Source organism: Hordeum vulgare, chromosome 6H, assembly GCF_904849725.1.
Source record: "Hordeum vulgare subsp. vulgare chromosome 6H, MorexV3_pseudomolecules_assembly, whole genome shotgun sequence".
Classification (NCBI taxonomy): domain Eukaryota; kingdom Viridiplantae; phylum Streptophyta; class Magnoliopsida; order Poales; family Poaceae; genus Hordeum; species Hordeum vulgare.
Window position 1 is genome coordinate 193,748,506 of NC_058523.1, and position 16,151 is coordinate 193,764,656.

The 16,151-nt window shown below is 43.2% G+C and overlaps 1 protein-coding gene across 1 annotated transcript; it reads left to right on the forward strand.

Moving 5' to 3' along the window:
- The first annotated feature begins 9,491 nt into the window (after positions 1–9,491).
- Positions 9,492–13,762, forward strand: LOC123403173 (protein CLP1 homolog). Its single transcript, XM_045097130.1, has 10 exons — positions 9,492–9,795; positions 9,899–9,967; positions 10,081–10,176; positions 10,285–10,526; positions 10,638–10,776; positions 10,864–10,920; positions 11,806–11,940; positions 12,159–12,394; positions 13,422–13,466; positions 13,542–13,762. Exons 1-10 carry the CDS (start codon positions 9,589–9,591, stop codon positions 13,630–13,632), a joined length of 1,317 nt encoding a protein of 438 aa, XP_044953065.1. The 5' UTR covers positions 9,492–9,588; the 3' UTR covers positions 13,633–13,762.
- Positions 13,763–16,151: the final 2,389 nt, after the last annotated feature.

The following is a 16,151-nucleotide window of genomic DNA, read 5'->3' on the forward strand; positions in this document are numbered from 1 at the left end:
CATGAACTTAGTCTAAAGTGTCTTTATAATATTGTAGATCCAATGGCCAACGCTCATGTCAACTTCAATTTCAACGCGTTCCTAGAGAAAACCAAGCTCAAAGATGATGGTAGCAACTATGCGGTCTGGGCTCGTAATTTAAAGCTCATCCCAATTGCTTCCAAGAAGGCATATGTCCTTGATGCATCACTAGGTGACCCTCCCGTTCCCGCGGCAGCCCAGGACGTTATGAACACTTGGTAGTCGCGAAGTGATGACTACTCCCTGGTTCAATGCGGCATGCTTTAGAGTTTAGAACCGGGGCTTCAAAAGCATTTTGAGCAACATGGAGCATATGGGATGTTCCAAGAGCTGAAACTGGTTTTCCAAACTCATGCCCGGGTCGAGAGATATGAGGTCTCCGACAAATTCTTCAGCTGTAAGATGGAGGAAAATAGTTCTGCCAGTGAGCACATACTCAGAATGTCTTGGTTGCACAGCCGTCTGTCACAACTGGAAGTTAATCTTCCGGGTGACGCGGTTATTGATAGAATCCTCCAGTCTCTTCCACCTAGCTACAAGAGCTTCGTGATGAATTATAACATGCAAGGAATGGAAAAGACCATTCCCGAGTTATATTCAATGCTGAGGTCAGCGGAGGTGGACATCAAGAAGGAACATAAAGTGTTGATGGTGAATAAGACCACCAGTTTCAAGAAAGGCAAGTGTAAAAGGAACTTCAAGAAGGACAACAAAGAAGTTGTCGCTCCCGGTAAAACAGTTGCCGGGAAGAAGCGCAAGAATGGACCCAAGCCTGAGACCGAGTGCTATTACTGCAAGGGAAACGGTCACTGGAAGCGGAACTGCCCCAAGTACTTAGCGGATAAGAAGGCCGGCAACGTCAAAGGTATATATGATATACATGTTATTGATGTGTACCTTACCAGCGCTCGTAGTAGCTCCTAGGTATTTGATACCGGTGTTGTTGCTCACATTTGCAACTCAAAACAGGAACTGCGGAATAAGCGGAGACTGGCAAAGGACGAGGTGACGTTGCGTGTCGGGAATGGTTCCAAGGTCGATGTGATCGCCGTCGGCACGCTACCTCTACATCTACCTTCAGGATTAGTTTTAAACCTCAATAATTGTTATTTAGTACCAGATTTGAGCATGAACATTGTATCTGGATCTCGCTTAATGCGAGATGGCTACTCGTTTAAATTTGAGAATAATGGTTGTTCTATTTATATGAGTGATATGTTTTATGGTCATGCCCCGCTGGTCAATGGTTTATTCTAAATGAATCTCGAACGTGATGTTACACATATTCATAGTGTGAGTACCAAAAGATGTAAGGTTGATAATGATAGTCCCACATATCTGTGTCACTGCCGCCTTGGTCATATCGGTGTCAAACGCATGAAGAAACTCCATACAAATGGACTTTTGGAGTCTCTTGATTTTGAATCATTTGACACATGTGAACTGTGCCTCATGGGAAAGAGGACCAAGACTCCATTCTCCGAAACAATGAAGCGAGCAACCAACTTATTGGAAATAATACATACTGATGTGTGCGGTCCAATGAGCGTTGAGGCTCACGGTGGCTATCGTTATGTTCTCACCCTCACTGATGACTTAAGCAGATATGGGTATGTCTACTTAATGAAACACAATTCTGAAACCTTTGAAAGGTTCAAGGAATTCTAGAGTGAGGTGGAGAATCAACGTGACAAGAAAATAAAGTTCTTGTGATCTGATCGTGGAGGAGAATATTTGAGTCATGAATTTGTCACGCACTTAAGGAAATGTGGAATTGTTTCACAACTCGCGCCGCCTGGCACACCTCAGCGTAACAGTGTGTCTGAACGTCCTAATCACACTGTATTAGATATGGTGTGATCTATGATGTCTCTTACTGATTTACCGCTATCATTTTGGGGATATGCATTGGAAACTGCCGCATTCACTTTAAATAGGGCATTTTCTAAATCCGTTGAGACGACACCATATGAATTATGGTGTGGAAAGAAACCTAAGTTGTTGTTTCCGAAAGCTTGGGGTTGCGATGCTTATGTCAAGAAACTTCAACCTGGGAAGCTCGAACCCAAAGCGGAAAAATGCGTCTTCATAGGATACCCTAAGGAAACTATTGGGTATACCTTCTATCTTAGATCCGAAGGCAAAATCTTTGTTGCCAATAAAAGATCCTTTTTAGAGAAAGAGTTTCTCTCGAAAGAAGTAAGTGGGAGGAAAGTAGAACTTGATGAGGTAATTGTACCTCCTCTGGAACCGGAGAGTAGCACAGCACAGGAAAATGTTTCTGTGGTGCCTGCACCGACTAGAGAGGAAGTTAATGATGATGATCATGAAACTTCGGATCAAGTTGCTACTGAACCTCGAAGGTCCACAAGGACACATTTTGCACGAGAGTGGTAAAGAAGTCCTATCATGGAAATCATGTTGTTGGACAACAGTGAACCTTCGAACTATGAAGAAGCGATGGCGGACCCGGATTCCAACAAATGGCTTGAAGCCATGAAATCCGAGATAGGATCCATGTATGAGAACAAAGTATGAACTATGGTGGCCTTGCCCGATGATCAGCGAGCGATAGAAAATAAATGGATTTTTAAGAAGAAGACAGATGCGGATGGTAATGTAGCCATCTATAAGGCTCGACTTGTTGTTAAGGGTTATCGACAAGTTCAAGGAATTGACTACGATGAGACTTTCTCACCCGTAGCGATGCTGAAGTCGGTCTGAATCATGTTAGTAGTTTTCGCATTTTATGATTATGAGATCTGGCAAATGGACGTCAAAACGGCATTCCTTAACAACTTTCTTAAGGAAGAATTGTATATGATACAGCCGGAAGGTTTTGTCGATCCTAAAAATGCTGACAAGGTATGCAAGCTCCAACGCTCCATCTATGGGCTGGTGCAAGCATCTCGTAGTTGGAACATTCGCTTTGATGAGGTGATCAGAGCGTTTAGGTTTGTACAAAATTACGGAGAAGCCTGTATTTACAAGAAAGTGAGTGGGAGCTGTGTAGCATTTCTCATATTATATGTGGATGACATATTGTTGATGGGAAATGATATAGAACTTTTGGAAGGCACAAAGGCCTATTTGAATAAATGTTTTTCAATGAAGGACCTTGGAGAAGCTGCCTACATATTAGGCATCAAGATCTATAGAGATAGATCGAGACGCCTCGTTGGTATTTCACAAAGCACATACCTTGACAAGATATTGAAGAACTTCAATATGGATAAGGCCAAGAAGGGGTTCTTGCCTGTATTACAAGGTGTGAGGTTGAGCACAGCTCAACGCCCGACCATGGCACAAGATAGAGAAAAGATGAGTACCGTCCCCTATGCTTCAACCATGTTGTGTACCAGACCTGATGTGAACCTTGCCATAAGTTTGGTAGGGAGGTACCAAAGTGATCCAGGAGTGGATCACTGGACATCGGTCAAGAATATCCTTAAGTACCTGAAAAGGACTAAAGATATGTTTGTCGTTTATGGAGGTACCGAAGAGCTCGTCTTAAAGGGTTATGTTGATGCTAGCTTTGACACAGATCCAGATGACTCCAAGTCACAAACCGGATATGTGTATATTTTGAATGGTGGGGCAGTCAACTGGTGCAGTTGCAAGCAAAGCATCGTGGCGGCATCTACATGTGAAGCGGAGTACATAGCTTCTTCGGAAGTAGCACCAAAAGGAGTCTGGATGAAGGAGTTCATCACCAACCTAGGAGTGATTCCCAGTGTATCGGGCCCGATGACTCTCTTGTGTGACAACACTAGAGCTATTGCCATTGCCAAGGAGCCGAGATTTCACAAGAAGACCAAGCACATCAAGAGTCACTTCAACTCCATTCGTGGATACATCCAGGATGGAGATATAGATATTTGTAAAGTACATACAGATCTGAATGTCGCAGATCTGTTGACTAAACCTCTTCCACGAGCGAAACATGATCAACACCAAAACTCTATGGGTGTTTCGATTCATCATAATGTAACTAGATTATTGACTCTAGTGCAAGTGGGAGACTCTTGGAAATATTCCCTAGAGGCAATAATAAAGTGGTTATAATTATATTTCCTTGTTCATGATAATTGTCTATTGTTCATGTTATAATTGTATTAAATGGAAACTGTAATACATGTGTGAATACATAGACCACAACATGTCCCTAGTGAGCCTCTAGTTGGCTAGCTCGTTGATCAATAGATGATCATGGTTTCCTGATCATGGACATTGGATGTCATTGGTAACAGGATCACATCATTAGGAGAATGATGTGATGGACAAGACCCAATCCTAAGCATAGCACAAGATCGTATAGTTCGTTTGCTAAAGCTTTTCTAATGTCAAGTATCATTTCCTTAGACCATGAGATTGTGCAACCCCCGGATACCGTAGGAGTGCTTTGGGTGTATCAAATGTAACAATGTAACTGGGTGATTATAAAGGTGCACTACAAGTATCTCCGAAAGTAACTGTTGGGTTGGTACGAATCGAGACTGGGATTTGTCACTCCATGTGACGGAGAGGTATCTCTGGGCCCACTCGGTAGTGCATCATCGTAATGAGCTCAATGTGACTAAGGAGTCAGCCACGGGATGATGTGTTACGTAACGAGTAAAGAGACTTCCCGGTAACGAGATTGAACAAGGTATAGGGATACCGACGATCGAATCTCGGGCAAGTTATGGATCGTTAGATAAAGGGAATTGCATACGGGATTGATTTAATCCCTGACATCGTGGTTCATCCGATGAGATCATCATGGAACATGTGGGAGCCAACATGGATATCCAGATCCCGCTGTTGGTTATTGACTGGAGAGGTTCTCGGTCATGTCTGCATGATTCCCGAACCCGCAGGGTCTACACACTTAAGTTTCGATGACACTAGAGTTGTAATGGGAATAGTATGTAGTTACCGAAGGTTGTTCGAAGTCTCGGATGAGATCCCGGACGTCACGAGGAGCTCCGGAATGGTCCGGAGGTAAATATTTATATATAGGAAGTCGAGTTTCGATCACCGGAAGGGTTCCCGGGTATATCGGTATTTTACCGGGATCACCGAAAGGGTATCGGAGGCCCACCGGGAGGGGCCACCAGCCCCAGAGGGCCACAAGGGCTGAAATAAGGTGGGAGCTAGCCACCTAAGTGGGATGGCTCGGCCGCCCAAGGACCATGGGCGCTTAGGGCTAGGAACCCTAGGGCGATGGTGGCCCACCTCCCAGCTTGGGAGGCAAGCCACCTCAACCCTGGCCGTCGCCCCCTCCTTGGCCGCCGCATCCACCCTAGATTGGTCTAGGGTGGCCGGCCCTCCTCCTCCTCTTCATCCTATAAATACCCAAGGGGTTTTCAGGGATGCACACAAGAATTCCTCTCTCCCTCGGCGTAGCCCTGCCCTCTCTCTTCCTCCTCCTCTGCAGAGCTTTGCAAAGCCCTGCCGGAGAACTACATAGCTCCACCGCCACCACGCCGTCGTGCTGCCGGAGCTCTCCCTCAACTTCCCCTCTCCCCTTGCTGGTTCAAGGTAGAGGAGACGTCACCGGGCTGCACGTGTGTTGAACACGGAGGCGCCGTTGTTCGGCGCTTGGATCAAAATCTTCCGTGATCTGAATCGCTACGAGTACGACTCCATCAACCGCCTTCATAGTAACAGTTCCGATTAGCGATCTTCAAAGGTATGAAGATGCTCTACAACCTCTCTCATTGTTGGTTTCTCCTAGTTTAATCTTGCTGTTTCGTAGGATTTTTCTGAATTACTACTACGATACCCAAGAGTACTACCACTCTAGAAACCACTGAGTCGGACACGAAAAAGTGTCGAGACCGAGGGAAGTGATACTGGCCAGAGCACTTCCGCCCGAGAGCGTACTAGGTAGTACCGCTCTAGCGAGCGGTGCTACCGCTTGGATCTTTCTAGGTAGGGCAGGGGCAAGGTTAGAGGCTCCATCGAGGTGGGAAAGAGGGTGTGATAAAATGTGTACATGATGATTCCGCCCAAACCTTTCTGATGCGCCCCCCTCTTAATAGTACGACTTTTCTTACGATTCAAGTACACCCATAGTGAAACGTAATAAAGAAAACCGTCCTCGTTTTAATACACCGAGGGGCATGAACCGTCTTGTGCCATATGATGAAATACGTGAAAGGCTTAGTGCACACGATTAGTCCACAAAAGCATTGCCATCAATCACCAAAACCACAAATATGCCCTTACACATACGTTACCCTCATCTATCATATTATTTCGGTATGTGTTGACATACTTAGCCTATGCCCGTATTTTGTGCTCACATACTACTTGCATTTGTGCTCGTTAATCTCATCATATTGATTGCAAGTATTGCATCGTTTATAAAATACATGGGGAGTGTTGATCCTAGTGTGTGTGCCTTGCATTGCACAAGCATTCCTCAATGGCGCACACGTCTAGTGGAAGCTTGTCTATATTTTATTAATGATGGGGGTTGCCATTATTTATTATTTCTATCTGTTGTGCAAACCCCGCGTTATCATCAGTCCACCAAAAAGGGGTACATTGTTAGGGCATATTTCTTCCCCTATAGTTTTGGTGATTGATGACAAGGTACTCCGCGGACTAACCGGTTGCCCTGAGTATTTCAGAGATCTTATCAAATAGGCACGAGATGGTTTACACCCCTCAGTGACATCATGAGAAGACGTATTGTTCCGGCGATTCTTTTTAGGTGGTATGTGAGTCGTAGGAAACTTGTACTATTAACAGGGGGGTCACATCTAAAAAGGTTGGGTGGAATCAAGAGTACCCATTTCCTTTGTACCCGTCTTTCCTTCCAGCAACATGGATGTCCTCTGTTTCTGCTTGGGCTCTTGGTGGCAACCAAGCGGCAGTACCGCTGCCCACAACGGTAGTACCGCTTGAGCGACAATACTGCACATGGAGCGGTAGTACCGTCTTGGGGGTACTCTTGCTCTCCAGTGTTGTGGTCTATACCGCTAGGGTCGACACAGACTTATTCACATGCACGATAGTGGGGACGACACGAAAAATTGGGTCCTTCGCTTTAAGCGGTAGTACCTCTCCTAGTGAGCGGTAGTACCGCTTCAACTACAGCGGTAGTACCGTTGCAGTACTCCGACCACTCTGTCGCGCTGCACTAGCCCCTACCTCCTTTTAGCGGAAGTAGGAGCGGTTGTAGGCGCGACAATCCATTTCTGACACTATCGCCCTGCCCCACTGTACTACCACTTGAAGTATAGTAGTGCTTTTTATAAGTGGTAGTACCGCTCGTATGAGAGGTAGTGCCGCTTGTAGAGTTCCGCACACACATAACAATTGGATTTGCACTACCACTATATAAAGGAGTCTTCTTCCCCACGAAGAATTCACCTCTTTTCCCCCAAGCTCCATTATTACTCCTAAGCTCATTTTCAGCCGATCTATGTCCCTACCATCAAAACTTGTTGATCTTCTAGGGTTTGGAGAAGAAGGTCTCAATCTATAGTTCCACCAAGATAAATTTGATTCCCCGCATTAATCCCTTGCGGATCTTGTTACTCTTGGGTGTTTGAACACCCTAGACGGAAGAGGTCACCTCGAAGCCACAATCCATTATGGTGAAGATTCATGGTGGTGTTGGGAGCCTCCAATTAAGTTGTGGAGATTTCCCAACCTTGATTGTAAAGGTTCAATCGCCTCCTTCAAGGGCACCACTAGTGGAATCACGGTATCTCGCATTGTGTGAGGGCGTGAGGAGAATACGGTGGCCCTAGTGGTTTTTTGAGGAGCATTGTGCCTCCACATCGCTCCAATAGAGAGGTACTTCCCCTCAAAGGGAAGGAACTTCGGTAACACATCCTCGTCTCCATGGACTCCACTTGTGGTTACTTCTTATCTTTACTTTGTGCAAGCTTTTATTGTGTTGTATCCTTTGCTTGCTTACTTGCGTTGTTATTAGCATCATGTAGGTTGTTCACCTAGTTGCATATCTAGACAACCTTTTTGTTGCTAACCCTAGTTTATTAAAAAAATGCTAAAATTAGTAGTTGCCTATCCACCCTCTCTAGCCGACCATATCGATTATTTCAGTTGTCCCATTTGCAAGCACACCCTTGACTCGCAACTAGGATCATAGTTTGTTTGATCCACATGCAAGCCCATCCTTAGCTTACAACTTGACAAGTATTTAGTTTTTCATCCTGGTTACAGGTCGAGTCTTGACTTGCAACTAGGCCCGTAGTTTATTTTATCCCAGTTACAAGTCCATACTTGACTCACAACTCGATTTGTAGTTTCATAATTTTCCTAGCTGTGTCGACCATCGGATCATAACTTGGCTCGTAGTTGTTCGAGTTGCAACTCCATCCTCGTCTCACAACTGGAACTTGTGTTTTAGTTTTCATCTCCGTTACAACTCCATCTTTAACTCACAACTCGTCTCATAGTGTGTTTCATCACAGTTTTAAGTTGACACTTGACTCGCAACTGGGCTCGTACTTCCGTCGTTGTATTGTTGTTTTCTACAGAGGGAACATCACTTGGGGGGATTAAAATGGTCTCATCCATTTTAAACTATGTAAAGTTGTAACACCACTTGTTATTAATATATCACAGTAGGAGCCTCTCCTATGGTTGCAAGTTAAAAAAAACTCGTATCATAGTTTTGTATAGTTGTTTGAGTTGTAAATTCACCATCGACTCGCAACTCGTATGGTAATTTTGTGTAGTTGTCTTAGTTGCAAGTACACTCTCAACTTGTATCGTGGTTTTGTGTATTTGTCCTAATTTTAAAAGATTATTACATTTTCAAGTTTTGTTTTCACAAATTCAAAAAATATTTAGGATTTTTTAAATTTTCTTCACAACTTCAAAAAATGTTTAGAAACTTTTAAAACTACTTGCATTTAACAAAAAAATATAATTTTGAAAACTGTTTGATATTTGAAAAAACCATTTGCAATATTTCAATAATCTCTAGTTAGGCGCTATTGTTAGTTCTTTAAGCTACAAGCTACTAGTTTATCACTACAACTAGTCGGTTTTATATGGCTTGCAAGACGAGTACATCAATAAAACTCCACAGTTTGAACCATGACACTCACGAAACATTCATTTTTTGAATTTTTTGCACCGGACTGCTCGTTGTCAGTTTGACACTAAGCCAACGCAGACGACAACAAAAAAAGAAGAAAAACAAACAAAACAAACAAAAATATATAATTACGGAGGCTTTATTATTTATTAACTGATGCTAGATAATGTCATAGATAAGTGTAAGTTATTTCCTTCGTATCAAAATAAGTGTTTTAACTTTAATATTTATTTTGAGACAGAAAGAGTATTACAAATTTAAAATCACACGCTGCATTTACAAAGAATAAAAGAAAAGGTGGGCAGTTTCAGGTGAAATTTTCACATAATTCGTTCAAATTACTTGTCTTGTGGTTCAACTCACGTTTATTCAGTACCAATCCGATCCGATCCCGTTTACGCAGAACTCCTTCGCGTTCCCGCTGCCCCCCTCCCCACTGCCGCACCAACACGTCAGTCTCGGCGACGCCAAACCCTCGCCCGCTCTCCAGAACCCCCGCTATGGCCGCCACCGGCGCTGCCGCGCCCGCGGCCGCGGCCGTGCAGCCGCCGCGGCAGTTCAAGCTCGACCCGCAGAGCGAGCTCCGCGTGGAGGTGCTCCCCGACGCGACCCTCCGCGTACGCCTCGTCTCCGGCACGGCCGAGATCTTCGGCACCGAGCTCCCCCCCGAGGGCTGGCTCACCATCCCGCCCCGCTCCAAGATCGCCGTACGCGCGCCTTCCCCATCCCCCACCTAAACCCGCTTTGCTCAGCTTAGCTGCTACGGCCGCCGCACAGTTCTGACCTGCTGTTTCTGTTCCCCACGATTAGATTTTCACGTGGCACGGCGCGACGGTGGAGCTGGACGGGGTCAGCGAGAGCGAGTACACGTCCGACGAGGTGAGGCTGGCGTTCGGCTCCCTTCCTCTGCCAAAACATCTTCGCTTTCGTTGTGCTCTGTCCGTTCTTGAATGTGTGCTGTAGTGGTGAGGTGATTCTGCTTCCAATTGTAGACGCCGATGGTGATTTATGTGAACGCACATGCCATTCTCGACGCACGGAGGGCGAGGGCGAGGGCAGCGCAGGGGGGCGACTTGGAGGCCTCACAGGTGACTATTCACTGTTTCATTCATTGTGGAACATTGTGAAAAAAAGGCTGTATCGAACTGTTATGCTTTGGACCGAATCAGTGAACTTCTCAACTCTTCGTTGTCTAGGGACCTAGAGTGATTGTTGTGGGGCCAACCGATTCTGGAAAAAGCACTCTGTGCAAAATGCTCCTTAGCTGGGCTGCCAAATTGGGATGGAAGCCTACATATGTGGATTTAGATATTGGCCAGGGTTCGATAACCATACCTGGATGCATTTCTGCTACACCAATTGAGAAACCTATAGATATAGTTGATGGGATCCCTTTGGAGATGCCGCTTGCATACTTTTATGGCCATCCAAATCCAAGGTAACTTTCCAGTTTACTCTCTTGGTGTTCTAGCCACCGCTCTATGTGGCTCCTTTTCTGTTCTACTGATCCCGTGCCTCAGTTTTCTAATTCTCTTTATGTTGTCAACAGTATTAATCCAGATGTTTACAGAGCGCTCATGAGAGAGCTAGCTCAAACATTAGAGACACAGTTCTCTGGGAATGCTGAATCTAGGGCAGCTGGTATGGTTATTAACACGATAGGGTGGGTTGAAGGCCTTGGCTACGAGGTAATTATTTGCTTAAACGTAATTAGCTATTTGAATAAGCATGTTAATGACTAATGTGTATGCTAACACAAGTTAAGTGATGTGCAGTTACTTCTTAATGCAATTGAAATCTTCAAGGCTAATGTAGTGCTGGTATTGGGACAGGCAAGTCTACATTGCTATGTTCAGTTTGAATGTTACTAGTTTATTCAGTGTTGCTTCACAAGGGACATGTGATGTACTTCTGTAGATAACTCAACATGTATTTCATACTCATCAACTCTTGCTATCCTATATTATGTCTCCCTTTGATGATAATGTGTTAATTGCTGAATCTACAGCAAAGTATAATTATGTCAAACCTAGCATTTGTCATAGCATCCAATTGATGGTACTCAGAGATCTTAAGTATGTTTAACACCGTTGTTAAACACCGCAGAGAAGTTGGATCATAACCCACACTTTACTTCCCCATTTGATGATCTCCTGAAAATGACTATTAAGAGCAGTTAATCTGCCCTCCATTGAGACACCGTAGTAAACTGTGGTAAATAGTAGAAACATCGGCAGTGGTAACTGGTAAGAGCAGTTAATATGCCCTCTGTTGTTAAAACGATCATCAACATCAGTATGTAGCATAAATACATTCATGCATAAAAAACCATCCTCGCTGAAGTTTATTACATATTTAATTTGAACAAAGAAAATCTAGGTTGATAAGAAAGCCTCAACAGCTGAGAAATAGTGAAGAGTATCACTCCAACTCCTAATTCTGGCAAATACAGCTCGAAGAGGTGCTTGCTTGAGTCTATGCTAATAGACAGAGTCTGCAAAATTGTTTGTATAAATACGAAGCCACATGGATGCAGAACTGCTGACACTATAAAAGATAAACGAGTCATTTTTAGGATTAGATTTCATACAGTAATAACAATTATGGCACGCTTTACGTTGTCCTTTTTGTCATGTTTGCCTTGAAGTGTGGAGTCATGGATAAACATGAGATCAAATGATCCTCAAGCTTGGAATGATCTTACTTGTCTGCTGCAGGAGAAGCTCTGGAAGATGTTAAAAGATGCAGTACAAAGTAAGCCCAATATCGATGTCGTAAAACTTCATAAATCAGAGGGTGTCGTCCTAAGGAATTCAAAATATCGTCAAAAGACTAGAAGTTTTCGTATCAAGGTAAATTTTCTTTGTATCCGGGCCCCCTCAGTGTTCTGATTTTGGTGTTTGTTAGGAGCTCTATTGCTTAAAAACATTTCAGTTTAGTATTTGTTGTTAGGTAACCTATTTTTCTTTTTATAATGCAAGACTTAACATCAAATTAGGTCTATAGAAAATCAAGTTTATCCATCCTTGTGCTATGCCATCCTCGTGCTAAATCCTATTCCTGTCTGCAGGAGTACTTTTATGGGATTGCAAATGATCTGGCACCACATTCAAATGTAGTCAACTTCAGTGATGTTTCTGTTTTTAGAATTGGTAGTGGACATCAAGCTCCTCGGTCAGCATTACCAATTGGCGCAGAGCCTGTGGCAGATCCTACTCGGCTTGTTGCTGTCAACATCAGCACTGATATGGTCCACACAGTGCTTGCTGTTTCTTATGCGAAGGAACCTGATGAAATAATTTCAAGGTAATACAAACTGTCATTCTCCAAGATAGTGGTTAAGTATTACAGCCATGTGAAACACATGCCTGAACTCAAGACGCTGCCCGCCGCCCGCTGCCCGGCCATGAAAAATCCCATGGACAGAAAATCATGCCGGAGTCAAACCCGATGAGTCTCCGTTGAATCACAGCAAATAATCACAATAAGCAAATAATATCATGGGAAATAAGAAATGAACTCAACAATTCAAGCATACAAGTTTACGGTTTCTCTCAAACTGACAACACCTCCAAAGGCACGTGTCGTATGGAATAAATTCATTTTAAAATTAGTATTACCTCCGTCTCAAAATTCTTGTCTTACATTTGTCTAGATATGGATGTATCTAACACTAAAACATGAGTAGATACATCAATATTTAGACAAATTTAAGACAATAATTTTGGGACGGAGGAAGTATAATATTAATTGGGCGACCCTTGGTAAAAAAAACACATGTATGCCTGATACATTCCTAGTCAGGTCTTGCTACCATGGGCGATAAAAATTGAAAAGCTACCCATGGCTATGGGCTAGGGCTATAACTATATAAGCAAGGACTGATGCAAAAGTAGCCTCAACTAGAAGTAGATCACAAATGTCAAAAGCTTCTCAACCTAAGCCTGGCAACAGATTGCTCATTTGCTCGCCTTACAAGATTTTAAGTGCTGTGATATTTTCAGTGCCATAGTTATACAGGATAGTGGTGTCATTTATTCATCTAGTGACTTATTTGACTCTCATGCGATCTTTTCAAGTAGTTCGATCAGTGGCAAACTGGCAACTGTTACTGTGGTGAGAAGGTGGTACACAGTTGTTTGTGTTATTTGACATTAGATGTACTATAGATTAGAACTTTTTTACTTTGTGTCGTGTGTGCGTTCTCCGGCTGCTGCAGATCTGTAGCATAACAAAATCGTTTTATGTCTTCATTCCCAGTAGGCAAAACTGTCGAGTCTGTGTTTCCTTTTTTTTTTTTTTTTGCTAACAGGTAGAATGAAATTCTGTGCAGCAACGTTGCCGGATTCATCCATGTCACGGATGTTGACATCCAAAGGTACACTAACACCACGAAACCAACTTGTGGCTCTGCCTGAAAATTTCAGCTGGGACCTAACATTGTGCATTTCAGGAAGAAGCTGACGTACATCGCACCTTGCCCAGGAGACCTGCCAAGCAGGCTGTTAATCGCGAGCTCCCTGACATGGTACGAGCAGGCCTGACCTGGTTCGAGGTTGAACATTGTAGGTAGGTAACCATATGGCTGATGACATGTTGTAACGTCGACATGGATACTCTGTGCATTTGATAACTGGAACACTGTGTTGGCAAAGCTGAATGGGTTGGATGATATCTCAGGCATCTTGCTGCGAAGCTTTCTGATACCTTGCTTATGTTTTCTATATGCTGCTGTCAGTGAAAGGTTGGTGTGCTCTTTTGTACGCTGTTGGAAAGTAAGTAAGATATACTAGAAGATTAATCCGTTGGCCTCTTTTCAAATGTAACCTTCACTTTGGCCTCTTCTCAAATGCATCCAGATATAAAGCTCAGAGCTACTCCCTCCGTTCCTAAATATAAGTCTTTAAAAGGTTTCATTAATGGACTACGTACGAATGTATATAGACATACTTTAGAGTGTAGATTCACTCATTTTGCTCCGTATGTAGACTTCTAGTGAAATCTCTTAAAAGACTTATATTTAGGAACGGAGGGAGTAGTTATTATGCAGGAGTACCCAATATAAAGCAACTAAACACAGGGGTTGAAAGTTGAAAAAGTCTTTAAAGAGGTTTCATTAGTGAACTACGTATGAATGTATATAGACATACTTTAGAGTGTAGATTCACTCATTTTGCTTCGTATGTAGACTTCTAGTGAAATCTCTTAAAAGACTTATATTTAGGAACGGAGAGAGTAGTTATTATGCAGGAGTACCCAATATAAAGCAACTAAACACAGGGGTTGAAAGTTGAAAAAGTCTTTAAAGAGGTTTCATTAGTGGACTACGTATGAATGTATATAGACATACTTTAGAGTGTAGATTCACTCATTTTGCTTCGTATATAGACTTCTAGTGAAATCTCTTAAAAGACTTATATTTAGAAACGGAGGGAGTAGTTATTATGCAGGAGTACCAATATAAAGCAACTAAACACAGGGGTTGAAAGTTGAAACTGGCGGCCGAAGATTTCCAGCACTTTGTATCAGAGGAAACATCAAATTGACAAGTAAACATGTGCATTTGATTAACGTGTGTGTGGATAATAAGCATCTGATTTACAGATGCTGGTGCTGGATTTTGAACAGCTGATCAACAGCTAAAGAAAAACTAGAGCCGATCGAGCCTGAATAGCGTGGGAATAGAGCGACGTGGCAGGACCAAACCTGAAAGAGGATTTTGTGAAGCTGAACACTGATGCACGTGCTCAGTTGGGTCGGACTGACAGCGTGACCCCCTTCGTCTCTCACCCTGCTACGGCCCTGTTCGGTTTATCCCTTCTCGAGGAGGAATTGGATTATTCACCTCAACCGAACAGGATTTTGATTAATCCACCTCAACCGAACAAGTCCGTAGGATTTTTGATGGGTGCCAAGTGTAAGGCTTGTTCGGTTGATTTCAAGTCTATTGCACCAATCTATGTGGATTTTATGTACAGGATTTTATTGCACCAATATTACTCGCGATTCAATTTTGCAGGGATGGCGACCAAGATTGGTGCAATAGTCTTGAGATTAATTCTGATTGCATGGAGGCTAAGGTTATTAGCATCGTCAACGAGGGTGGTATGTCGTGATTTTACTAGGGTTTGCTTTGAGCGTTGTCCTAGGGAGGTATCCAATATACTCCGTTGCTGCAGATACTTTAGCTAGCTAGACAGGCAGTTGGTCCCCTCAACACTCGGCATCAGGACCTCGCACCAGTGCTTAATTTCTGTGTTAGCTTCAGTATAAACCCAGGGGCAATACTACGCGTCCGGAACGTTAGATCTATTCATGCAACATTTTTTCTTCGATGCAGCAAATTTCGGCGCGATTGCCGACCGTCAGATCTATGAGGGGAATCGTTAGATCTATTCATGCAACATTTTTTCCTCGATGCAACAAATTTTGGCGTGATGTAGCAATTTTCGTTAACGGTTGCAAAAAAAAAAAAATTATAGTAAAAAAAATATATACATGATCTTAACAAAAAGACGAAGCTGATGATGCGTGATAGCAAAAGTCAAACGCCGGTTGTAGCAAATATACATGAACGTGTATGCAACTTTTTTAGTGAACGGTTGCAGAAAAAAGATGTTGGTTGTAGCAAAAGTCAAACGTTGGTTGTAGCAAAAATCCAACGAACTCGAGTTGCAACTAACCGTGGATGCAGCTTTTTCAATGGACTAAATATAGTAAAATGACAAATGTTTAAGATAAATTCATACATGGTTACAACAAATCTGATGAAAAAATATTGCATGCACCTGGCCAGCGAGACGCGTGGCTCACGCGCGCCGACGCGCCGGGTGAAAGCGTTTACCTAAACCCAAGGCGTTACCTCAAAAACAGAGAGGATACATCCGTATCGAAAACAGAGAGGACAACACTGTAGCCCTGGGTCCAGTTATCGAGCCTGGAGACCCAAAGAGTAGCCAATTGTTCTCCCTGCCGGACATAAAGTTTCTAGTAGTGACTAGCTGGGTACCCGTGGCAACGCCACGGAATTAAAAAATAATTTTACTTATTAATTATATGGTTA

What these genes read in the sequence shown, in the direction of transcription:
- LOC123403173 (XM_045097130.1), top strand. Translation starts at nt 9,589, where the DNA reads ATGGCCGCCACCGGCGCTGCCGCGCCCGCGGCCGCGGCCGTGCAGCCG. An exon ending in GCGAGTACACGTCCGACGAG is followed by an intron (nt 9,968 to 10,080) that starts GTGAGGCTGGCG and finishes TTCCAATTGTAG; the next exon opens with ACGCCGATGGTGATTTATGT. An exon ending in CCTGATGAAATAATTTCAAG is followed by an intron (nt 12,395 to 13,421) that starts GTAATACAAACT and finishes AATTCTGTGCAG; the next exon opens with CAACGTTGCCGGATTCATCC.